This window comes from Microchirus variegatus (assembly GCF_963457635.1).
Source record: "Microchirus variegatus genome assembly, chromosome: 7".
NCBI classification, from domain to species: Eukaryota; Metazoa; Chordata; class Actinopteri; order Pleuronectiformes; family Soleidae; genus Microchirus; species Microchirus variegatus.
The window spans coordinates 8,469,648-8,495,459 of record NC_139808.1 but is presented as its reverse complement, the minus strand read 5'-3'; the positions used below and the strand labels follow the sequence as shown (position 1 = coordinate 8,495,459).

General features: G+C 39.0%; 2 protein-coding genes across 2 annotated transcripts in view; one reads left to right on the top strand and one right to left on the bottom strand.

Annotated features, from left to right (window-relative positions):
- The window catches only part of stab1 (stabilin 1), a gene marked incomplete at its 5' end in the record, with an annotated part of 58,632 nt that overhangs the window by 20,979 nt on the left and 11,841 nt on the right, over window positions 1–25,812 (bottom strand). Inside the window, 37 exons of the mRNA XM_083892632.1 lie at window positions 277–348; window positions 2,957–3,030; window positions 3,806–3,931; window positions 4,016–4,095; window positions 5,156–5,201; window positions 5,304–5,399; window positions 6,215–6,410; window positions 6,645–6,758; window positions 7,049–7,111; window positions 7,622–7,750; window positions 8,136–8,270; window positions 8,687–8,791; window positions 8,870–8,971; window positions 9,253–9,330; window positions 9,563–9,674; window positions 10,725–10,858; window positions 10,976–11,023; window positions 11,299–11,379; window positions 11,738–11,827; window positions 12,190–12,315; window positions 13,066–13,224; window positions 13,338–13,431; window positions 14,292–14,478; window positions 15,260–15,371; window positions 15,461–15,547; window positions 15,823–15,915; window positions 16,587–16,649; window positions 17,362–17,520; window positions 17,635–17,715; window positions 18,535–18,588; window positions 18,840–18,953; window positions 19,385–19,456; window positions 19,717–19,854; window positions 23,144–23,266; window positions 24,086–24,162; window positions 24,444–24,571; window positions 25,475–25,611. Coding sequence (XP_083748758.1) covers window positions 277–348; window positions 2,957–3,030; window positions 3,806–3,931; window positions 4,016–4,095; window positions 5,156–5,201; window positions 5,304–5,399; window positions 6,215–6,410; window positions 6,645–6,758; window positions 7,049–7,111; window positions 7,622–7,750; window positions 8,136–8,270; window positions 8,687–8,791; window positions 8,870–8,971; window positions 9,253–9,330; window positions 9,563–9,674; window positions 10,725–10,858; window positions 10,976–11,023; window positions 11,299–11,379; window positions 11,738–11,827; window positions 12,190–12,315; window positions 13,066–13,224; window positions 13,338–13,431; window positions 14,292–14,478; window positions 15,260–15,371; window positions 15,461–15,547; window positions 15,823–15,915; window positions 16,587–16,649; window positions 17,362–17,520; window positions 17,635–17,715; window positions 18,535–18,588; window positions 18,840–18,953; window positions 19,385–19,456; window positions 19,717–19,854; window positions 23,144–23,266; window positions 24,086–24,162; window positions 24,444–24,571; window positions 25,475–25,611 — 3,885 coding nt within the window. The remainder of the gene's footprint in view (window positions 1–276; window positions 349–2,956; window positions 3,031–3,805; window positions 3,932–4,015; window positions 4,096–5,155; window positions 5,202–5,303; window positions 5,400–6,214; window positions 6,411–6,644; window positions 6,759–7,048; window positions 7,112–7,621; window positions 7,751–8,135; window positions 8,271–8,686; window positions 8,792–8,869; window positions 8,972–9,252; window positions 9,331–9,562; window positions 9,675–10,724; window positions 10,859–10,975; window positions 11,024–11,298; window positions 11,380–11,737; window positions 11,828–12,189; window positions 12,316–13,065; window positions 13,225–13,337; window positions 13,432–14,291; window positions 14,479–15,259; window positions 15,372–15,460; window positions 15,548–15,822; window positions 15,916–16,586; window positions 16,650–17,361; window positions 17,521–17,634; window positions 17,716–18,534; window positions 18,589–18,839; window positions 18,954–19,384; window positions 19,457–19,716; window positions 19,855–23,143; window positions 23,267–24,085; window positions 24,163–24,443; window positions 24,572–25,474; window positions 25,612–25,812) is intronic.
- On the top strand, window positions 20,713–22,122 carry LOC310929715 (E3 ubiquitin-protein ligase TRIM35-like; the record flags this gene model as incomplete). The annotated part of the gene is made up of 1 exon (XM_083892560.1): window positions 20,713–22,122. The coding sequence occupies one exon, from the start codon at window positions 20,713–20,715 to the stop codon at window positions 22,120–22,122; it is 1,410 nt and encodes a 469-aa protein (XP_083748686.1).

Genomic DNA, 25,812 nt, shown 5'->3' with positions numbered 1-25,812 from the left:
CAAAACAATAATTGCTTACAAAATATTCTGAGGGCGATCACTAATATACTATACAATGTAGTACTACTACTAACTAGTAGGCTAACAGCTCAGCTTAAAGCGATTAATCTCTCATTAGTTTCCATCGTTTCCCCCAAATTTATGGATACAACCAGGATGTGAAGAAGACTTCAACAAAGAATATTCACTGATGAAGAAGTTTCTAATGAAGGTACCCTGCTTAGTAAAAGAGGAAAACTAAATATCACACAATAAACAAAAGACACATAAACATACAACTCTGCACGGGTTCGCAGCATAACAGAATCTTCCTGATCCATCGAAGCCCATCTGACACTTGCAGGACGTCTAGAGAGGACAGCGGAGGAGACAAAGAATAGAATACATTCAATAAATCAATTCCTTCACCTATCTGTGTCACTCTGCCAATGCATGTACTCGCAGTTTAATCACCATGAGCAGGACTATATATACATTAAAATAAATAATAAGGGAAAGTTTTGAAGCAAGAGAAGGTCATCCTTGATCTACTCCACAGTATCCTGAACTTAGATGGTGGATTAAATCATTGTTTTCCCTGCACACAAAACACCAGCATTGTTAGATTTAAACACTCCAGAGGCCAATGAGGAAAAGGCCATCTGACTAGGGGGCTAAATCAGAGAGAAAAAGACGTGTTAACAAGTTAAATTAGCCTCAGGTGGATAAACTTCATTACTAGCAGAAATGGAGGCCAGAACGATACATATGATATGAGATTAAACCCCCACAGACTGAGCTTCGCTTAAGTGACTCAAGGTTGACTAAATGTGACCAGCCATGGCAAAACCGGACAACAAGTATACAGAGGGACATTTTGAGTTAATTACAGATTATGAAAAGTGTGATTTCTAAGCTTTCCAACAATGTCTAAGACAGGGGTGTCAAACATACGGCCCGTGGGCCGGATCCGGCCCGCCAGTGGCTCCAGTCCGGACTGGGTCGGTACTACCAAGTATTTGCATAAAATCAAACGGTACCCGGAATCGGTACTTGAATGCATCCTTGTAACATTATCCGAGTGGAAGAGTAGGCGATTTCCTAAGCTGACTTGAACGCAGCACTGCTTGCAAAGAACGTGATGACGTAGTATGTTAATGTCCGTCATTCATTGGCTGCGACGTTCGAGCGTCATGTCGTCAATGTGCTGCGTTGCCGGCAGTTAGCTCCGATGTGGCTAACAACAGCGCTAAGCAGTTTCAGTTCGTCTGACGTTCTCTGTGCGTTGCTGTTATTTTATCGGCATTGTTGTCCAGTCCAACATAGTTATATGGTCCGGCCCCTTGAGGTCGGATTAAGCTGGATGCGGCCCCCGGACCAAAATGGGTTTGACACCCCTGGTCTAAGACATTAGTGATGCGCGGGTCTGGTTTTTTTCCAACCCGCAGGTCCTGCATTTATTTAATCATTTGACCCGCACCATCCCGCATGCACAACCGCATCTGTTTTCACAACCCGCCCCACCCCGCCCCGCTGCTATTAAATACACGTTAAATATGTAATTGAACAAGGCTTTTATTCTGTCTGACAAATGTGCTTGAACACAGCCCATAGAGTGGCACTGGAAACGACAAATTAAAATCTTAATAAAAAATATATATATAGCCTACGTATAAAAATAAACAATAAATAAATAAATAAATAAATCATAAAGCACGGAATCCATCGCCAGAAACAATGTCAAATGGCCGCAGATCTTGACAGCACTATTCAACACAGGCGTCGGGGACCTCAAATTTGACTTGCGTTGGAATTTTGTTACTTTTTAGGGAGCCGGTTACACTACTCTGAGACGCGTCCTTCTTTTTAGACCCCCCACAAATATGTCGTGTCATGCTGGATGTACCCGTCTTGTGGCTCTCATGCTTGTATAGCGTATCACAAGAATTGCACTTCACGTAACCAATGCTGCTGTCGTCTACTGCACTAATTACCTCACAGAAATTGTCCCAAACATGAGATTTAGCAGCTTGTCCTTCTTTTCTTTTAACTTTGTATTCTCCCGACCGTAATCTTACCCTCACTTCTTCCATATTCACCGCTTCTTTTGATACGGGTTTGTTGGGGCCGCTGCTTGGCGCTTTTGTGACGTCAGGTCGCAGGTGGATTTACCAGACATATTTAATCCTTCATGACCCGCCCCACCCGCCCCGCCAATAAAGTGAACATTTCTTGACCCGACCCAACCCGACCCCCGCGCATCACTATAAGACATGTAAATCGGATAATATTTGAAGAAGATATGGTCATTTGAATGTAGACACTCCTCAAACTGCAGAGTTGGACCTTCTGGGAGCCAAGAGAAAGAATCCCCACATTTGTATAGCACAACCCCCTCCTGGTCTAGCTGTCAGTGAAACCACATCTCTCCGTATGAGCTACTTCCCATCACAGAAACTGGAGCACAGTTACTATTTGTGATTTTGTGAGCGACACTGCTACACAGAACAGCCATCAACCGACAATCCGACTTGTTCCCTCTTTTGCCGTGGCGGGTCACAAATGTTGTGTCATATCTAACGTGCTTACTGTTGGTTCTGTTGTTTAGATGATCCATAGATTGACCAAGCATCATTCTAAACCAAACAGCGAGTGCAATGCAGGAAAACCCTGTACAAGAGTGAGCCCAATCAAGACACTGAATATTATTTTAAACTTCTGAGTCTGTTAGACTGATTGGATTCCAATCTAGAATGGTGGCGGCTGGAGTGAAGGTGGCAAAGCTTTTCCAGTAGCAGCAGTGTGAGGCAGTATTGTTATAGTGGGGTGTTATTTAAATGAACCGCCTTGGTGTGAAAGTGGCTGTGATTGGAGCATGACAAATAGATTGCAGTCGGCAGACTGTCAGCTGATAACAGCTGGGGCACAATGCTACTGTGTAGAACTCATAATTTACTGATGTGAAGTGTTGTCTTACAACGTTGGGGCCTGCTCTGATGCAGTCTGCAGACTTGTGGCAGCCTCCATTGTTGACCAGACAGCCATCTATCTCTGTGAACATGAACAAAATTAATCTTTATGACATACACAACTTGTTGAAGCTTTGGAATTTTTATCTCCACCGAAGAGGTCAATTTGTTTGTCCACCTACCTATCAATTGTTAACCTTGAGCAATAAGGGAGTGTTTTGACAATTTCATTTTATGATGCATTCATTTCCTCTAATTCCCCATCTTCTGACTCAGGACAATAGAGTAATTGAAGTCTCCGAATAGTTCAGTTTTACTACAAAATTGGATCTGGACACCATAATGGTCAACTCATGTACATGATGGAGGCATCAACTGAAACTCTTTCTCATTCACTTTAAATGGTTGCCACATTGAGAAATGTTACATTTTCAAGTGCCAGCAAAAGTGGTGGGCAATTATATCACATTTTGCAAATGTAACAAGCGCCTACCAATCAAATCACTTTTATGCATTTAGCTCAAACACTACACAGCCTAAACAGAGCTCTCAAACAAGGTTGTTCTCGCTATTGCCAGTATGTTTTGTCAGACGAAGTGCACCCAACAATGGTTGACTTGGCAGACATTGCATTATCTATCTTTTGCAACATTGGCAACCTTTGACAGACACTGCTTGGCTAACCTCACTCGCCTCTAGCACCAAGCATCAGCCCTGCCCACTCCGTGTACGTGTGAGGCGACTGACTTAAATGTGTAAAATGTAAATAATAACAATAGTATTAAATCTTTTCCAGGTCTTGGGAAGATGTCAGGAATTTCACACATGGTGTGAGGTCAAGAGTCATGAAAACAAACCAAGGCAGATGACACCGTCTCCAGTGTAGCCTGCTCCACAGGTACAGGTCCTCTCTCCTGCTGATATTTGCATACAGACAGCATGGCGTGAGCATCCACCATTAGACCTGCTGCACAAATCCAGCTCTGAGAATCAAAGGGAAAGCATAATCAGATTTCACATACTGTATGTATGAGGTACATACAGTGTGCATGTGCATGTATTTTTACCTTTGCAGTGGTTTCCATTGCCTTCATATCCAGCCGCACACACACAAGCAGCAGCTGTGCCTTTTGGCCCTGTTAAACAGCTACAACAAAGCACAAATTGTTCAACAGTGAGGTAACACATTACCCCAGTAATCTGGATCTGCTACTGCTACTGATTTCTGTTGTCTCACAACGCGTCTGGTGATGTTCTAAATTTCTCATTGATCCTACTGATAAATATGACGCACAGGATCTCATGCCTCTGTGCCATAGAACTAAACTGCTGTCCAGCTTTATCAATTGGATATTTATGAGCTAGTTTTAAGGATTTATAATCACAGTCTCAATATTAGGCTCAAAAATATATAACTATGTCAAAATCAGAATCAGTAATATTATCATTAAACAACAAAACAATGTTTGTTGAAAGATATTACAATTAGAAAATTATAAATAAAATAGAATCGATGAGACGATAGCAGTTTTTAAATTTTGTAAAAAAAATAAGAGAAACACTGTTTCACATAATACATCTGGTGCAACACCTCAAACTAATGTTGAGTACTAAAGTCGCAGCAGGCAGCATTGTTGGAAAATGTGTTGTTTTTGAACTTAGAACTGCGCTGTGATTGGTCCGAGTCTCCCATCACTCGCTGAACTGCCCTATAATCTGATTGGTCAAAAGCAGCTGTGTTGTTAGGTGCAGAAGTGACTTGATTTCCATTATACTGAACGATTATTATGGAGTTATTGATCAATAATGCCAATTAAAAAATTCTACCTACTTTAGCTTTGAGCAGAGTAATCAAGTCTCTGACTGTGAAAGCAAACACTGTGCATTTATAAACTTCCCTAGTGTTTTCAGAATGGATTTAATCTGAGCTGTTCTATTGGAAAGCATACATACATAAAATGCAGTTACACCCAATGCACTGGCACAGATCATTCTTAGTGTCAAAGAGTCAACTAATACATGATGGTTCTTGGCTCTTAGTTAATGATTACCATGACCTTCTGTTCTGTTGATTTGCATGTGTGATAATTAAGGACTCTTAAATGAAGTGAACCTTTTCAACCAGGTCTTTCTTTCATTCCCATATAATCTGGCTACTGATCCACATTACAGACTTACTCAGCTAGAGGCACAACAACATGACTTACTTGGCATTCTCATCACACACACCACCACACGCGTCGTCCTTGATCTCTGAGACAGACAGACACACACACACACAATTTTCAGTTAAAAAACAATCACAAAAAATATGGAGGAGGTTACAATTTCATTGTGTGTGTGTGTTTGTCTTACCGACAGAGCAGGACACTCCTTTCCAACCTTTATAACACGCACACCTGCCACTTCCTGCCAGACCGTCCTCACACTTCCCATGGTCACAGACACACTCTGCAAAACACATACCCATTATTAGCATTGTTCACACCGTTTTTTTTTAGACTTATCAGCATTGTATCACAATCTATGAGGAGGTTTGGTTGACCTTACAAAATACTAAAATACATAAAAACAGCAACATATCCCCACCCTGAATAGTGAGATATAATTATGGATATGCTGATGCAATATATCAATATCATGACTTAAAAAATACAGCACTCTATTGAGATTTGTCCCCCAATCTGATTCACCAGTGTCAATCTTTAATGATTCTTGGGGGAGCCACTTTTTACATGATTGAGGTTAATGTGAATGGAAGCTAAATGGCTGAAGAAGGAGTTCACAGAGGGATAATCTGGACTCTAAATGTAACTTTTATGGAGCAATTTGTATTCTTCACATAGCTTGTGATGTATCATGAAATTAATGTTTTACAATATATATATATTATCACAAAAACACTTGTACTGTGATCTTGTGGTGAATCATACTGAGCTTTGTTCACTTGCTGAGCACACTTCGTTCCATCTTCCCTTGTCGTCACCTGATACTATCCTTACTCATTTAGGTTAAATCTGACATTACATTTCTTCAGTTTTTATGGCTTCTATTTCAGTTACTGGCTGGTGATCATTTATCAGTAGCAGATCAATTAGCCCCTTGTTTATTTAAAAAAATAAAAATAAAATATTGATAACCACAGCTTCCATGTGGTTTTTGCTTCGGGCTCTTGCTCTTCAGTCATTCAAACAAAGCAACGACCTCTTGTGGCAGAAATACATAAAGTGAGAAAACGCAGGTTGTCTTTGTGTATGTGTCCTCACTGGAGGAGCAGTTGACTCCGAATCTTCCCGGCTCACAGTCCTCACATGCGGTGCCATGGAAACCCTCATAGCAACGGCACTCCCCATTGCCATGGTTACCATCTTGACACTCCCCGTGATTGGAGCACCAGCTGCCGACATCTCCAGGGCATTTAAAGCACTCGTGGCCAAAGTAACCGGGGCAACAGGATTGATCCTACAGGAGATAACATCAGTATTATTGGTGCTATAATCATTGTTTAATATACAAAACACATCTGTTTGTCAAAGGGGTGGCTTTTTGTCACTCAAACATGAAGATAAAATAAATGTTTATTATGCTGTCTGATTATGCCTGTTTTATAGCGGGATTGTTAGCATAGGTTTTGTATCTTTACAGGTTTTGTTAGAATTACAGTTCATCTACATTGGTTCGGTAGTATCAGCAGACCATGTTAATGTGAAAACATGGGATGGTACATCCGTCCACTCTCTTTCTTCCTGAACCAACCCGCCTCCAGTATTTACAGTTGGGCCGCATGTTGGTTGGAAATTCATTTTTGATCTGCAGCAGAACACAGTGGAAACACAAAAGAAACACAAAGTGAGAGCAGTAAAGAACACATGTGACTATCTTATCATGTGTGATCCAAATTACATGGACATGTACAAGACCACCTCTCAAATTTCACTTTGTAAATGTTACATCTGTGGCAGGACGTTTACCAAAACAGAATGACATTTACAGAAATACAACATTTACCAAACCACTACATCATTTCACACTACATTTTTCTGAAATGTTGTAGTGCTTTCACCTTCAGGGCCACCATAGTACACTGAAAACGTTCTTACTGGTTGTACTGGTTTGTTAAAATACGAACAACGAGGTGGTCCTTCACAGTCAGTACAACGTCCCTGCAGACAGAGAAAGAAGGGGGAGAGGGTGGTTGTCATAAAATCCATCTATCAATCTGAATTGATGGTTTTACAAATAGCACCTCTCTTTTTATATTTCAGTTAATTTTCATTTATCGGACATCCTTACACAATAATAATACAAAGTGCAACCGATTGGGGTCCATCAAACAAAGCCAACATCAATTTATCAGACCTGTCACACTTAACACATAAAATACAGTATGTTAACCAAAACAACAGAGTTATGCATTTTCATTCATCCAGCTGTTCCATTCATTCATCAGTACTTTGATCTATCCATTCATCAGGTTGTCTATCTGACTGTTTATGTCCAGACATGCATTCATCTCTCCCTTCCCACAAATTCATCCACCCATCCATTCATCATCCGTTAATTTCTCCTTTATTCCACTTATGGATGTGTTTGTCCATCTTTTCATTAATTCAAGTATCTGTGTGTGGCCATTTAATAAATTATTAATTAATCTTCTCTTTATTCATCCTTACATTAGCCTGCAATGTGACCGATTTATGGCATCTGTTGCGGCGAGGTCTGAGGACCTGATTGAGGACAATGATGACACCATACTGCGTCTCAGTAAAACTGCCTTCAAGAGGAACGTCGTTCACAACTGTCTGGAAGACAAGAAACAGATCGATCCATTTGCTTTAACACATTATCACCATAACAATTTGTTTTACACATTTACAAAAATACATAATACAATTTATGAAGAGATCGTACTTGAGTGTCTACATTAGCATCAGTGTAAATATATTTCACCAAAATACAAATCATCATGAATCCTGTTTTTTTGACTGGCAGCTGATTGAATTGCCACAGACATTTGGAACAGAGATGATTCACAGTTCATTAGTTAATATCAATATAAAAACACATACTGTAGATTACAAATGGATTACAAAAGCAGGAGTATGGTCACTAAACTAACAGATACTGTAACTGTGAGGTTCAGTAAGGTTGTGTCACATTACTATGAAGATGTAGGGTCGGAACTACCTGGTTCTTGTCGTTAAAGTGGAACTGGACCTGATATTCTTGGCCCAGCAGAGTGCTTTTTAATGTGCCATCCGACAGGTGGTCGAGATAGATCAGCTCATTTGGAATGACATGGTAATTGAACACATCAGATTCCTGGACAGACACAAACATGCACAAAATTGTTAAAGATGTGAGAAGGAAAACAATATTATCTTAATTATTTCATATTATTTAACTGTTGGAAAGTCCCTTGGTAAATTGCTCACTCTCCATGTCAAAGTCATTGGAGTTGTCCATCCTCTAATGCCTCCACTAGTCAGTTCATATGTGTTATTTTGTGATCTTGGTGTTTGAAATGTTTTGGTTCAAATTTACCGAACAGGTTCTCAACGACAACAAAGGTGTACAGGTGGCACGCTCAGTGATAAAAGTTTGTCAGCATCTCATAGAAATACACTTTAAAAAACCTGAATTACTTAATTAAGTAATGTGAGCAAACCCTGGTGGCACACCTCAGGTAACCCAGGTCAGAAACGGTCTGTGCATTTGCTCATATCAACTGGACGTACCAGGAGGGAGGAGCTAGTCCTGTTGAGGTGCTGCCTGATGGCGTTGTCTGTTGGTAACAACAGGGTAAAAGCATCCAGACCCACATTCTGTGACAGGTTGTACATCTGTGGCAACACACACACACACAGAGTTAAAAAACAGTGTTGTGTTTAGACAGATGACCATACAGACATATATCTTACCAGAGCATACTCTCTGAAGAGAATGAAGTTGGAAGAGGAGTTTAGGAAGGCCATCAGTGTAGGAGGCTCAGGGGGAATGTCAGAGACAGGTGGGGCCAGAATCTGACCACACACAAAACAAAACAAATACATGTTAAATTTTAAATGTATTCTTCAGGCTAGTGAAAAGGGTGAAACAGCCTTTCACTTGGAAATAAGAAACAACAACAACAACAAACAGTTTCTGTTCAACATACTAGTTTTGCATGGAAAGTACGTTTACGGCTGCCATTTACCCTTTAGCACCACCATCAAGGTCAACTAGTAAAGATCAACTGGTAAAGATGAGAAATAAAGAAAAGACCACTGAAATTAAATGTTGACTGAAAGAAAATTACTGTTACCTGGTCTATGATATGAATGTAGCCATTGGTTGCAGGTAGGTTGTGTTTCTCAATGGAGGCGTTTCCAATGTGGATCACCTGGAACAAAATAAAAGTGAAAAAAAAAGTGAAATACACAGAATACCTGTATATGTATCTAAGTATATAATAATTGTATCTAGAAATTTATTTATTAATTTATAGGTGAAATTGTGTTAGTACAGAAGTGTAAACCAGCAGTTTATGAAAAATTATAAATTGTGTAAACTGTATGAGTGTCAGTATCCATCTGCATATGAAGTCACAGTCAGTCACAAGGAACCATTCTTACCCCACTGCTGTTACTGATCTCCAAGTAGGTGGGTGGATTGAGGGTGGGCAGCCTGCTGCCCACCAGTGCGGCCAGATCCTCTCCAGAGTAGATCCCCCGTAAAATGTGAGCCCTGGAACCAAAAAAGTTTTAAAGCGAGACTGAAGTTTATGCATGTTTTAAATAAAAGTAACGTTAATAGATTTTTATGACCTTTCAAAATTGTATTTAAGACCTTTTATGAGATTTTAGGAGAATTTAAGACATTTTAAGGCCTTAAATTCAAATGATTGGATTTAAGGCTTTTTAAGACCCCGCAGATACCCTGGACAGAATTGGTGGTATTCTCGATTATTTTATAATGTCACCAATCCCCTTAAGACAGAGCAAAAATGTTAGTACATCAGCTTCTTTCAAACATGCACTGAGCTCAAGCTCAAGGGTGTAATGCCACTTTTATAGTCCCTCAACATTTTCAGTCATTATCTAAATCTTAACAAACGGCTAACTATTAAGGTAACAAACGGTAATAAAAAAGGTATAAGTCACCTTAAGCATAAAAACATCACATTCCTGTGTGTGCTTTGTTCATTTACCCATTCAGACTATCATGATGTGCCTGAGATTGTGCAGAAGGGCTGTATTTGTGAACGCACTGTATACAAAGTCACTCCAGAGATCCTCCTGCCAGCTACCTTGGTCTATGTGTCATCCGCTTTCCTGGAACTTCCAGAGATTCTCAAATATTTGGACATTACTAAGAGGTTGTGTCTGAAAACGGCTATGAAGTGTTATTTTCAAAAGTCACACATCTTGGGTATCATTTTATCAGTAGACTCTTAGGAATAAAAGTGCTAAGTAGAACCATATACGGTTCTTCAGCTTGTCCTCATAATTGAACCCTTTTTGTTCCAGGTGGAACCTGGAACCCTGTGTTACCAAGAACCCTTGAAAAACAAATGGTTCCAGGTAGAACCACAGCCCTTGTAGAAGAACACTTTTGGAACCCTTACTTCTAAGAGTGTAGGACAAACTACTTTTTGAACACTTTCTGGACCTTCTCCTCATACTAGATGCTACATAGAAAGCTGATGTCCTTCTTACCTGCATGTATACTCAGGACAAGAGAACAAGGTTTCTCTGTGTTGTGTGTTTGCATAAGGGTGTGGCTGAGGATACTGACCGCATGAAGTGAGGCAGATGGTGTCGGTTGGTCCAAAACAAAACCTGATCTGGTCTCATGCGGCTCAGAGCAGAGTTTGATGGAGCCAACATTGTCAGGTTCCCACTCAGGTCAACAGAGCGATGTCCATACATCTAAGCATGTATATGCCCATAGGTTAGTTTAGTTTGAACATGAACCATACAAGCTAGTTTAAACATAGAACACTGAGTAAATGAGTATTCACGGGGTAGTGTCTTGTTCTTACACACCTCAGTCAGTAAGAAGAAACTTGACATTTTTGAGTCCGTTTCCATTTCCTACAAACACACAATACACACACTCACAGTTATTATAGCATGGAGTCAGACGGTGATTTGTAGATGAATTCAGGTTGTATTATAGTAGCAGTATGCAAATAAATCAGGTAACAGCTTTACATTTTCAACTGGAACTTCCAGTTTTGTCACAAGGCAAAAGCAGTTAATTCAGTTAGGCAGATATTCATTCATTCTGCTGCTCTGTAAACTTAAGTATTCACCTGTTATTGGCAGATATTGGCAAAATTGTCAAGCCTGATACCAAAACAAATTACCTCCAGTAATGATCCATAGCAGATGGTTCCATTTCCTCCATAGCCATCAGGACAGACACATCTTGTTGTCTCACACGTTGCCTACAGTAGAAAAGGATCGTGGGAGATCAATGTGCCTTGTGAGCATTAAATACAGCAATTAAAACTTTTCTCATATTTTTAACTTGTAACACAAACAGGGACACTGGTCATTCAAGGCTTCAGATGCCATACAATCAGAGCCTCCATAAGAGACATCTGAAAATATTGACAAATCAATATGTATGATCAATATCTCCCAATATGAAGCATAAGTGGATTGTGTGAGTCAACGAGATGATAAATACAGATCAGATCACCATCATTGACAACCAAAGGGCTGTTTATGGATTAAGAAGTAGTTCAAGGGTGTGTATGTATATGTGTATATGTGTGTGTGTGTGTGTGTGTATGTGTGTACCAGTTCATGGCAGTTGTTTTCAATGCAGGGGTTGACCGACTCACACACTGTCCCATTTCCTTTGTATCCTGTTTTACAGACACACTGACTCTGCGGTCACAAAGATACAGAAACAGGTCTTAACCATTGCCCCTAAAATGTTAACCCCTAAAATATGCGTATTATATAATCACATGGACAATAAGAGATAATAAAAGATAATAATGATGATGACATTATCAAAACATTATTTCTTAAGTACTTTTCAACGCACAGTTGTAAAATGATCCAACAATTATCCAGTAAGATTTACAAGAATATATATATATATATAGCAAACAAATAAAATAAGAAACAACTGGGCCAAATATCTGCCATAAATATCATAATATCATTATTTGAATATGTTTAGTGAAAGCTAGGACTGACAGGTATGAACAGTTTGTTAGTTATTGATCTTTTCAATCACTGACCTGTCCGGGTGCTATGTTGTTACACTCTGCTTTGGGACTGCAGCCTCCACCGTTTTCCAAGCAGGGATTGATCAGGTCACACAAAATCCCATTTCCCATGTAACCTGTTTTACAGATACACTCACTCTGCATTCACACAGACGCACAAAAAGGTCTTTACTATTGCCCAAAAAAGATGGCACTCAAAGAGTTGTTGAATTATTCACTATTAAATCACATGGAGCACAGTGAGGAGCTCTGTATGAACGTTTGGTGCAAGTTACCCTCCTTCATGTAGAGGGTAAAGCGGTAGAAGATGAGTGAGTGAGTGATTGAGTGAGAGACTCTAAATTTGCCTCAGTTTATCTACACACTGACTACACTGACCTTTGAAAGATCAGAAATGGGTCTCAACGCAAAGCTCAACATTTGACAGTAAATAGTACTGTTAACATCACCTACAATTTCTTGCTTAATTAATGTATATTTTTGATGTGTTTTTATGGTTGCTGAAGCAATTAAATTTTTTTAATTTTGCCAAAAACAAAAATTTCCAACATTGCTATGTCGTCTACATAAAGCTAGCAAATCTACAGAAATCTTTCTTCATAACTGAACACTTTTGACAGCATTTCCATGCATGGAGAGCAGAAATCATGCTCCTTTGTGGTTGGTGACGTCAAAGTATGAATCAATCTATTAGTGTTGATTGGCAAACAGCTCAACAAGATCATGAACTGTCCCTGTTCTCTAAGTTTTAGACTTCAAGACCATTGCAGAATGTTAATACCAAATCCGGACCCCTTTGTTGGCTGGGATTGGCTCCAGCTGTGAGGGCCTGGTCAGTGCAGCTTACAGCTTAAAGCTTAAATTAATTTTCACTTTTTAATAACCAACCTGTCCGGGTCCGATGTGAGTACACTGAGCGTTGGGGCTGCATCCTCCTCGACTCTCCAGCTGACAGTTGTTAATCTCAACACATACTTTGCCGTCACCTGTCCATCCCTCCATACATATACAGGAAACATTGCCTGGACTCATATACACGCACTCTGCCTGTAGAGACAGAATAAGAAAAGAGAGAGAGGATATGTTATGAGAAAACCTTTTGAATTTTAAAATGCACGTTTGAGTTTGTATGAACAGAGGTGATGTACAGTAAGTCTTACGTTGGTGTTGCACCCCCCTCTGTTGCTTTTCAGGCAAGGGTTGATCGGAGAACAGGAGTGACCATTACCATCATATCCATCCTGACAAACACACCTGGTAAAATATATACAAGTACATTCAAAGCTGAACAAAACAGACATGACCTGCTCCACGCAATTATAGGGTTGAGTAAATTATACGTTTGGCACTCATAACTTGATGTTCCTGTTTGATATGTTATTGTAGACCAGCACATTAAAAACATGGAACAGACGAGAAACTTTGGCAGTGAGAAGGGTGTTTAAGGCTCACACAGGTTTCTCACAATCTAAAACATGTTGCCTCATAATTGCATGAGAAACAAGATACTAGTTCTTTGTTCAGATTATTCTCTGTGGAACATCAACGTGCACAAACATTTCATGGCAATAGCTAGCTTTCAAGATTCTTAAATGAAAACCAGAAAGCTCAAATTCACCAAAGTCACCACAATCTATTAAGTTGTTGAGATCTTTCAATCTCTGTCTCATTGCCATCCCTTTCGTCATTCTACTAACATGGTTAAAAAATGACAGGCATTTAGATAAAGATAAGCAAATATCAAGGTTATATTACCAATGGCAGACGATTTCATCAAAACATCAGTTGAATTCCTTGAGTCTGTCTTTAGAGGTTTTAAGTAGAGTATGAGCTTTAATAAGTTTAATGATAAGTAAGTAAGACTTATTAAAATGATAAGTTTAATAAGTAATATACTCTGAGCTTAATGTAGGTGTGAGTGTGAGAGTGGATGGTTGCTTGTCTCTATGGGGCCCTGTGATGGACTGGCAACCTGTCCAGGGTGTACCCCGCCTTTCGTCCCATGTCAGCTAGGACTTCATGTGGAGGATAAAGCAGTAGAAGATGGATGGATGGACAAAACACAGGAGCCAGAATGGCCAGCTGTATTTGTAAGGGAAGTAGTAATATCTTACGTGGTATGTAGTCCTGTTTGTGTACAGTATGCATGGATGTGACAGTGTAGGTGCAGACCATCAGAATTGCAGGGTGTGGCCGTCTTGTCACAGTTATCTCCATAGTATCCCTCTAGACAAGAACTTCTGCGGCACACACCACCAGAGCCAGGACGGTTATCACACACACCATGGACACAGTGACACTCTGTGATCAAGCGCACGCACGTACACACACACACACAAAATTCAAACATTTCAGGTTAGTCAGTCAAGGAGGCAAAACACATCACTTGTTGTATAGTTAGATTTGGGAGGGCTAAATTACCCACCAAGTTATGCTTGGTATCAATAATAATAATCCGCTTTTCTTGTGAAACACATTCTTTGTGATAATTGTTGTCAAATGAAGCAGGTAAAAATCCCTTGTGGTTCTCCCCGAGCAACACCATGCGGAACACTGATGTCACTTTCAGACTGGAAATTACTGGTTATAATACTTCAGCTCCATCAGTTATTTTTAGGTTGGTTCATAATCAAAAACCTGCTAAAAACATACTTCATGTTTCTTGATTGAACATAAACTGATCTAAATGTGTGAATACATACAGTGCAAGAGCCCTTCAACAAAAAGGAAAATCCGATTTTTCAAAATAGCTCTGAAGGTGATAAAACAGGTAAATATGGTGAACATTTTGTAAATCTTCAGCCCAAAGGCTTTCAGTAAACAGCCTGTGGATATATCCACTGACTGCCTGCTTTCCTTAATATGTCCATAGTCTGTCTACCCTCGTAATAATGGCAGCTTATCTTCGGCTAAACATATCAATTGTTGTCTGATTTCAGCCATTTTTACACATTTAATGAAATATAGGAGCACTGAAGTGTTGTAGTATTTTATCTGATCCCTGATCAGTTCATGCACTGAATGTTGTTTATGAGAAAGCATTCATCTGCAGGCAAGAGTTACAGCCTGTAAAGATAGTTACCTTCGTCACAGTTCTCTCCATACTTGCTTGGATCTGAGCAGATGTGGCAGGCGATACCTTTGAAATTTGATTGACAGCTGCACGAGCCGTTGCCTTGGATACCATCAAAGCACTGCATGGGGTACACAAATAAATAAACAAATAAATAACCACCATGGGTTGACAGGCAAGACTCTTGTGACGGAGTTGAGCGTTGCCCACCGTTCCTTTGTTGTAGCAGGGATTTTGAAATCCTCCAATACAGGGTTTACAGTCTGGGCCAAAAAATCCTTTGCAACACTCTGCAGTCTGTTGAGACACATACACACACACACACACACACAGCAAGAGAGAGAGAGAGTTTAAAATCACTGATATTTTTTACGTATTCTCCATAAAGTACTCTCTATTTCAGTCATTTATTTATTTACTTTTATTTAACCAGGAAGTCCCTACTCATGTATGTTTTGACCTCAGATAACTGTCTGGTTTGACATCTTCCTGGTGTTGTCAGTCTGACATGCTGGCGCACAGGTTTTGCACCTTTAAAAATAAAGCTCCCGATTTAGTGTTGCCGCTCTCACCTGCTTGGTGGCGTTGCAGTATTTGGCACAGCCTTTTGTCAGTGTTGGAGTCAGTGGAGATGTGACATAATCACAGCCAGTTTGGTGACTTACCTGTAGAAAAACACAAACACATAGGTGTGTTAACTTTTCTTTTCTCATCTGGAGTATATTGCTCACCAGGGGGAAATGCAAAGCAAAGCAAAACAAAACAAAAACAATGATTTAGGAACCAAATTTTCCTTGAAATTAAGTTTTTTAGTCATGTAATACAACGAGAGCACAGACGGTAAAGTCTCTACTTCTGCTGAGCATTTGTATGTGTAAGAAAAAAACGTAATATTCAGCCTTCTCAGCTCACATTCCTAAGCACAAGCCTAAACAACTCAGGAGCCTGACCGGACTGGGGCAGACGACTGATAACTGAACTGTGCAATCCTCCTGAAGGTCAGCTCTATGTATCAGCAGAGAAAGCACCTTTAAATATCCTAACTCTGGACTCACAGGCAGACTGACATAAGATGCCAAACTGTTAACATCTACTTGTTCATGTTCGGCATTGTCTCAGTTCTCCTCAGATCTGAGCTGCTTCCAATAAAGCTTTTCATCTTAACTCATCTCTGACTCCAGAAACTCCTTGGTCGGCTCACCTAACAATCAAATCTCCACAACAGCATGATACCAATCATAAATAGCATATTATGTACTGAATACATTATATACGGAATACATTTTACAGGGAAGTGATCAGAAGAAAAGCGTCACAGTTATAATTATTATTTTACCATTTCAGTACTGCCTTCTGGACATTCTGTCTCATAGAGGTAGCTGCAGTGAATACATGGACCCTAAAAACACACAAACAGATACAAGTTAATACTTGTAATAACAAAACTGTAGTGTAAAGCAGCTTTGAGTGGTCATCAATACTAGTAAAGCTAGGTGTGTACACTTCGCCATCATCACCATGTCATTACTTTGTTTACAAGAGGATTTATTCGACAGTAAACATGACATTGGTATTAATGATGGGTAGCCATGAGGAAAAAGCCTCCTCCCCATTATGTTCTATGGCTGATAATGAGTGCAAAGGGTAAATTAGCAAAGTACCAAGATGTTTTTTGTGTATTAAAATGTAATACATTGGATGAAACTTAGACTAATTGCCCCAATCCCAGGCAGAGTTAAATATGTTGGTCTTTGGTATCTAAAAATGTCTAATATGCAATTAAACCAGTTCTAATTCTAATTGTTATACTAAGTATGATCTTCTGCCTATAATGTAGAATGTGGCCAATACTTTTCAATCAGGACAAACTGTCTCAACTGAAGAGCCCAAATGATCAGCTATCCGAAGCCATATTTTCTATCATAAGCTTAATTAAATACATACATTCCACGCTGACCACAGTGAGTGTAAAGTACAAATGAGTGAAATAAATGTGGCTATTGTTAGCAGTATAATATCTCTGCTGGACGGACTGTTGATTCAGAGTCTGTGTGTTTGTTTAATTCTATGTCTGTGTGTTTGTTAATAGACTGATTTGACTTTATTCTCACCACAGTAATTTTGCTCTCAATGATGTCGCATCGATGAGGCAGGATGGGGAGGATGGATGGTGGGTACATAAGCCCGTCAATCACATGAATAATCCCATTGGATGCCATGATGTTGGTGGTCACTAGATGGATGCCGTTATCCCCCAACAGGATCTGACCCTGGAGGCAAAGGGAACAGGGCTGGTAGTGTTTATGGAGCCTTCTAAAGTTTGTTGTGAATTAATCATTGAACAAGACAAACCATTACACCATAAACCAATTGTAGACACTTACATCATCAGACACTGTAATAGTGATGATCTGATTTGCCATTGTCACAATCTTAGGAAGTGCAGCCAAATCGTCCACGGGCAGCTACCAACAGAAAAATAATCATCAACTAAAACTTCACATCTAGTCATATTTTGTAAAACATGATATTGGAAAGAGCAAACAACATCATCCAAATATCTTCATTATTCTTGGGCCTCATCCACACAAATTAAAAATTAGCATACATTTAAATGCACATTTAAATATAAATATGTGCTAGAAATAGTTTAACTTAGTTAAAAGTTAGTTAAACCACATGTTGACTGGGGTACTCTGGTTCCTGGTTTACCTAAAACTAACCCAAAGCTGAATAAATCAGTCAAAAGTTGCTGTTTTTATTGCAAAATGTCTAATTTTTCTGCAGTTTAAGGATACAAAAGAACAAATAAACACTTTAGTTTGATAGACCATTGTTGACTCTCTATTAGTAATCAACATTAATTTATTATCATGTCAACACATAAGCGGTTGACCCTGATAAGTGACATACAATAAACTAACTGCCAGAAGACTAAACATTGTGCTTCAGTGTTGTTCTACAGATTCCAATGTGTGTAATGTGTTGAGTATAAATACCATTTTTGCAGTGTCATTAACAATCATTTTACTACTTATCTCACTTGAAGGTTAACAGAATCATGTCAACCAATTATTCGTGGACACAATATTGAATATCTTACTACTAGTAAGATTACTAGAAAAGAGTCATAAATTGACTACCAAAATAAAGTGATATACTAAAAAAGACAAACTTTGCCTGACTTCAAAAATGGTAAGTAAGAAAGTAAAGTAGAAAGGAAGGATTCATAACAACAGATGATAGAGATAGAGGAAGCATTGGATGGGGGGGGGGCATCTTACCGCAGACAGTGAAAAAACATGGTGCCTGAGGAGTTCCTGAAGTTTATGTTTGGCCTTTAGAAAAAGCAGAATATTATTATAATAAAAAAATATATAATACAAAATATTGCATAATGGCCAAAGGACTAATAAATGGCAGAAGTGAGAAATTACTGAGCATTGAAACAACACACTTGTTTTTATCATGTTTTTGATTTGTTGACAATAATAATACTTAAACAGACACGTGTATGTTACCACAAATAAATAAATAACATGAGGGCTGAATAGACAATGAGACGCGACTCCACTCCCTCTGTCCTTACATCACTGAGCATATAAAGGATGCTGCCGTCTCTGGCTTGGTCCACGGCTTGATTGGTGGGAACAAACACAGTCAGGGGTCCAGGACCCTTCAGAGGAGGGGGCGACCCACAGTTCTACATACACATACACAGTTTAGAGCAACGATGGTAAATACCACAATTTTAATAATCAAAAAATGTTTTATAATTATTGTTATCGTTATATTTTTCTGTAAATCAAATCATTATCTGATAAATTTAGTTGCAAAGACCATTAATTGTTTATTGTCATTCATTTATTATCATTTTGTGTATTGGAGTTTAATAGCATAAAGTAAAAAGTGCTACATTTCTCTCTGAATTGTAGTGAAGTGGTATAACACCATAACTATAAAGAACAGAAAAAAATAATAAAAAAAGAAAATTAAATGTGTAGTGAAGTGAAGAGTAAGAGAATTATACGATATGAGTGATTTGTGATTATGTCCTGAAAATCGTGACTGTATTATGAACATTTCCTCACATGTTGAGATAAGTTAAAATATTTCTTTGAGCTCGTTACTCACATCAACCAGGGACAGGAAGCGGTTATATTTTCCATTCTTTGTCAGAATTTCTCCAATTGTTTTATCAGCAAACTGGACACATGAAAAAAAAAAAAAAAATCAAATGACTGACATTCATATTGTCCATGGAGCAGCAATTAGCTTAGAGGAAAATATGCTCCAGTGTTGTTAAAAAAAAGATTAAATAAATAAAACAGAAATTGCTGAATATATTTTTACATTTTGTTTTTATTCAGTGTTTAGTAATAGTATATTTCAATTAATTTCTGCATATTGTATTTTAATGTCATTAGGGAGTTTTGCATATTTGTTAAAATGACCCTTTAACTCACCTGGTCATCATAAGAAGACCTATCAGAAAGAGTGTTTGTGATTGGCCGGTCGATGATGTGGATGATCCCATTGGCTGCTGGCAGGTCTTCTTGGACAACAGTGTACAGTCTGCTGGGCTTATCGATCAGGATGAACTTCTACAGTAACAAGAACAAAAGAAGAACCACAAGGAAGGTGCCCATTGTGTTTAATAATCTGGTAATTGCAATAATCTATAATATATTGGACATTGTAGAGGACTGAGGACTTTGTTCTCCATCTCTTCAGTGTTGACGCTTTAAATAAGAGTCACTTAACCAGTTTACAGTCAGTGAACTGTAAAGTAATCCTTTAACTTTAATGCTACTGTATGTCCTGTGTGTGTTTGCACTTTACCAGGAGAGCTTTAAAAGCAGAACGCACGGCAAACGGCAGTAATCATCCATTTATCCATTGGGGATAAAGACATATAATAACATTAAAAAAAAGTATGGCGACATATTAACTTACTGAATATTTCCATCCTCAATTGGATGTTACATAGACAGGGAATTTTACATATCTTTAAATCTATTTGATAACTTTATTGCATCAGTTTTTCATTTGAACAAAATGTTTTGCAGTGCAATATCCTTACTGTCTCTTTAAGATAAAGTGCCCTGGTGTGATAAACATGACTTATCTATGCGAACAGAGCTCCACCCACTCCATGAAACTCAACAGAGAAACACAGGAAAGACAACATACATTCTTACATTCCTTTTTTCTGAGATGACGCACACTCAAAGACACAATAAAAGTTTCACCCTCAAAACAGAAACAACCACATTCACTGACAGAGGAGCTGCAGGAGGACACAGAGGGAATAACTGAACACTGGATCACTTCAACAAGCTGAAGACACTACCTAGTGAACTGAGGAGCCACAACTCAAAGTGAAAGTAAATTTCAAGGATCTTTCTCGGGAGACTGATCACACTGTTTGCAGTTTTTTTCCATTTAACACGGAGTGAAACATGTTTTCCGTATCAGATGAGGATTTATCTTGTCCTGTTTGCCATGACATCTTCGATGATCCAGTTGTCCTGTCGTGTAGTCACAGCTTTTGTAAAGCATGTCTTCAGAAATGGTGGAGAGGGAAACAAACATGTGAGTGCCCATGCTGTAAGACAAAATCACCAAATAGTGATCCACCCCGTAACTTGGTATTAAAGAACCTGTGTGAGGTCATTTTGCAGGAGAGAGATCGCAGAGGCAAAGCGGGGTCTGAGACACTTTGCAGTCTGCACTCTGAGAAACTTAGACTTTTCTGTCTTGACCATAAGGAGGCAGTGTGCCTCATCTGCAGGGACTCAAAGAGGCACAACAACCACACATTCAGACCCATCGATGAAGCCGCACATGATCAAAGAGAGGAGCTCCGGAAATTCTTGAAACCTTTTCAAGAGAAACTCCAACTCTACAAACAAGTAAAAGGAAATTGTGATCAAACAGCAAAACATGTTGAGGCACAGGCCCAACAAACAGAGAAGCTGATCAAGGAGCATTTTAAGAAGTTTCACCAGTTTCTAAAAGAGGAAGAGAAGGCCAGACTCTCTGCTCTGAGAGAGGAAGTGCAGCAGAAGAGTCTGATCATACAGGAGAAGATTGATTCTCTGAGCAAAGAGATAGCGGCTCTTTCCCACACAATTACAACCACAGAGAATGAACTGAGAACTGAAGATGCCGCTTTCCTGCTAAACTACAAGGTTGCAGTGGCAAAAGTCCAGCAGCGCCCTCTGCTGGATGATCCACAGCTCATCTCAGGGGCTCTGATTGATGTGGCAAACCACCTGGGCAACCTGACTTTCCATGTCTGGAACAAGATGAAGGATATGGTCTCCTACATTCCCGTAATTCTGGATCCAAACACAGCAGACCCAGAACTTGTCGTGTCTGAAGATCTGTCCTGTGTGAGATCTGCAGACTGTCAACAACTCCCAAAAAACCCAGAGAGGACCAAGTTCTCCTGCTGTGTTCTTGGCTCTCAAGGATTCAACTCAGGGTCGCATAGTTGGGATGTTGACGTTGGAGACAACAAAGATTGGGAGCTGGGCGTGTTGGGAGAGTATATCCAAATGAACCAACGCCTACAGTCTGGCTTGTGGAGAATTTTATTTTCCAATAGGAAATTGTCCGCGTTCTCTACTTCAGGCTCAGAACAAGATGTATCACTGAAGAAGAAGCTGCAGAAGATCAGAGTTCGTCTGGACTTTGACAGTGGAAAGCTGTCGTTCTTTGACCTTGACACCAACACACTCATACATACCTTCAAACACACTTTTACTGACACACTGTTTCCATACATTTACACTGAGAACCGCCTCTCACTTAAGATTTTACCAGTGAAGGTCAGTGTGACAGTAGAAAATCGCACATACTTGTAGATGACAGGTTTAAGCTATAACAAAATATCCTCTGATTACATTTACCAGGATTCTCAGCCATTATTAATTTGGTAACGATGATGAATACCTCATGTCGGCTGCTGTGCAAAGTGCATATTGATGGTGGTGGTGGTGGTGGTTGTCATCATTATTTTACCTGTTGGTATTCACTCATTAATCATTCGTGTTTCAAGAAGAAACATCATGAATGTCACTTTTGGTAGATAAATTATTAAAAGGGCTGGTGGTAGTTGTGTGTGTGTCTGCCCTCAAGTGTCATAACACAAACTGTAAATCCATGTGTTCCAACAATATGTTGATGACAGTCAGCCACTGGACTGCATCCTCAGTAATGACAGTGATGAAGGTGTTGTATGTTTACAGATACTTTGACATTGTATTAATTTCTTTACCCTCTGCGTGTGATGTAAATTCTTTTAAAATGGAATGTTAAGGTCATGTGTATAAGATCAGTGGGATCAGTGGAATATCAGCTCCTGTTCAGACAAAAGGAGGAATTACATGATGATGACTACTACTAACTATTACTGCCCAGGCACAGGAGCAATAATAGTTGAAAAAAATATGTGTAGTGCTATGTTTACATGTCAAAATGTCTTACATTAAAAGTACTAATGATTTTCAATGATGATTCAACAGATACACAATCTGTATTTTGTGATTTTACAGATAAAAAAAATAATCTAAATGTGTGGACATCATTAAACTCAAAGGAAAAGAACAATTGATATTGACCACCATGTTGTTTTTTTGTGATCGTCTTTAAGCCGCATGAGGTTTTTCCCGATCACGTGACAAGGTTTTGCATGTGCTCACTTAATAGCCATAGTACTGGTTTAAAATTTTAAGACACATGGTCGAAGAACATCTTGCCTGGTACGGTAACTGTGAGTGTAAAAAAGGAACCTAAACTAAACTGAGGATAATTTCTGTAAAACTGTCCACAAAATGAACCCATCCATGGTCATGAGAGGGCTATGAAATTTGGAGAAGACCTTACATTGTTGCCTTTGCTCCTCCACTTGGCTCCTCCATACATGTTAATGTCTTGTCCCTCCAGATCCTTGTAGAGATGCTGACCCAGGATCAGGTGACTTTTACAAACCACCTCCTCATTCACACCCTGTAAAGATAGTTCTTTTTGTGTTGATTTTTTTCTTTTACTAGTATTTACAGGCAAAAGAAAAATGTGTACTGTGAAATATTTGGTATTCTAATGAAAGTCAAACTAATTCAATACAGGGATGGGTGATGTAGACAAAAGATTATATTTCAATATATTTTGGGATTTTGATGAAAACTATAAGTAAAATTTCAAAGACTTGGGACTGATCTAGGTCATGTGACACTGAATCCTGCTCACTGCTGCACTAAGGGGGGCTTATGCTGCACTCATTCAGGGAATGTATTATCTAAGATATATAACTATATAAGATAATTATATTATACTAGATGATATATCTTGCCCACCTCTATTTCTACATAATATATTCTCTGGATATGGAAAGCATGTCCCTGTTTCCCACCAGCAACACCGATGGAAAATCCAATCACTGCCTGGATTATTTATGTTCAAAGTCAACATAGTGGATGTATGTAGGTGTTAATAACTTGAGAGACATTTATGAAAATAAAGAACAGAGAGTGAAATTCACAGTTTAAAACTGCACTATAAATGTTCCAATGCCCCAGTCTTGACTCCAGCATATGGCTACCACTAAAATGGCATATGTTTGCTGGGGGTTTAGGTCATTTAACTTGAACGTAAAGCTGAATTAAATTATACAGTTTTTGTCACAGGGTTACAATTAGTAAATAAACAAATCCGGTCTCAGGATTGATGTCACTGCAGTCTTTTTTCTCTATTTAACCAGACCATGACCTTACATACATGTAAGTTCTCATTGTATTTAAAAAGAAAACCGACAGACAGATCACTTACAGTTAAAGGTGTTTTCATTATAGGGATGAAAGCTGTGAAAGGGCCATTGTGACTCAGCAGCAGTGAACAGCCTCTCTCTGAAATATACACATACACACAATTAAGTCAAAGGTCATGGCAAAACACCAAGATGGTATGTGTGAATCTTGGTAAATACTTTGACTTTGTTTCTGATCATAAAAAATGCTTCTCTTTGAAAAATAATTAAACTGTGTCACTACACACAATAATTAAAAATGTATAAATGTATGACTGAATGGAATGTAACAGTGTATTGTTTGTAATGTATTGTATTGATGCTTCTTCACCAGTCACACTCAGAAGAACAGATCATATGAAGAATATCTGGTTATTTTACCAAACAGCAGGACAGCTTCTGTCAGATTTTCTCTTTGGCTTCCACTTCTGCCAAGCTCTTTAAGTCGTGCCATCAGGTTACCGTAGCAACGCCGGCCGTCACCGATCTCACCTGCCTCACACTCACACCTGAGAAAAGAAAGGAGGGGTGGGGGGGTGGAGGAAGCAAAATCAGCTGCTGGCTGTTCATTCCTGGCCTGGTTCTAGTTCCATTTCTAGACCAACAATTCTATATTTTCTGGATTTAGTCCTGGTTGGAGATGAAGATCTGGTTTTAGTCCTGATTCCAGGTGTGGATGTTTTTCCAGTCTTAATTCTGATTGTAGATGTAGACAGAAATATTTCCTGGATTTAGTCCAGGGTCTCGATATAGACCTGGCGTATTTATCTGGGTATAATCTTGATTCTAAATGTAGACCATGTGTATTTTCTGGATTTATTTTTGGTTCTAGGTATAGATCTGATGAAGTATAATACAGTAAGTAAGATAAAAAGGCAGGATTGAAAAAGAGTCAAAGCAAGAAGTCTAAGTGAATAAAGGAAAAAAAAAACACAATCTGACATTTCAAAACTTACTTTTAATATCCTGGGAGTCCATTTGTCATTTACAGCTGGCTCTGATGACTCCCTAACATTTTGATATTTGATTGATTTGATGATTTATTAAAAAAATAATCAAATTTGAATTGAAATATGTCCTAGTGTCAGTATAAGAAATTAACGAACGATCCGCTCTCCGTGCCTTAAGTGTGGGGAAAAAAGATATGTTGTCTACCGGTCTCAAAGTGCGTCGACCCACCGGGAAAATACCCGGTATGCCGACGGAGCTAAGATTAAGTGGCGGTTTAAGCCGGGCATTCTCTGTGTGAAGAAAGGTCTCTCGCACTTGGCTGTAGTTCTGGTTCCAGTGAAGGTTTAAGTTCTTCAGACAAAAGTCTCTCGAAATAAATATTATTTTTCTGGCCCTTGTAGAACTCTAACCAAGAGACAAACGTAGAGACAAAACAAACACAAATTGTTTGTCGCTCTGACCTGGGTTGTCCATCCACCCCAGTCGAGCAGACAGCTGTGGGGTCACAAGTGTCTGCTGCACAAACGGAAACCAGTTCACAGCCAGATTCAGGATTGCCACCAATAGGGGACATGCCAAACATACAGTCACAGCTGGACTGAAAGATAGACAGACACAGAGACCGACACAGAGACAGTGAATGTTTAAGGTTAAACAGGGATTTCAGGGATGTGATAATTTTGACCAATTATACTTCTAAGAATTGTATGTCCCAGTGTGTAACATTTAGTTGGGTTTATTGGCAAAAATTTAAGATAAATATGTTTGTACTAGTGTGTATAACTGCTTTAAATTGAAA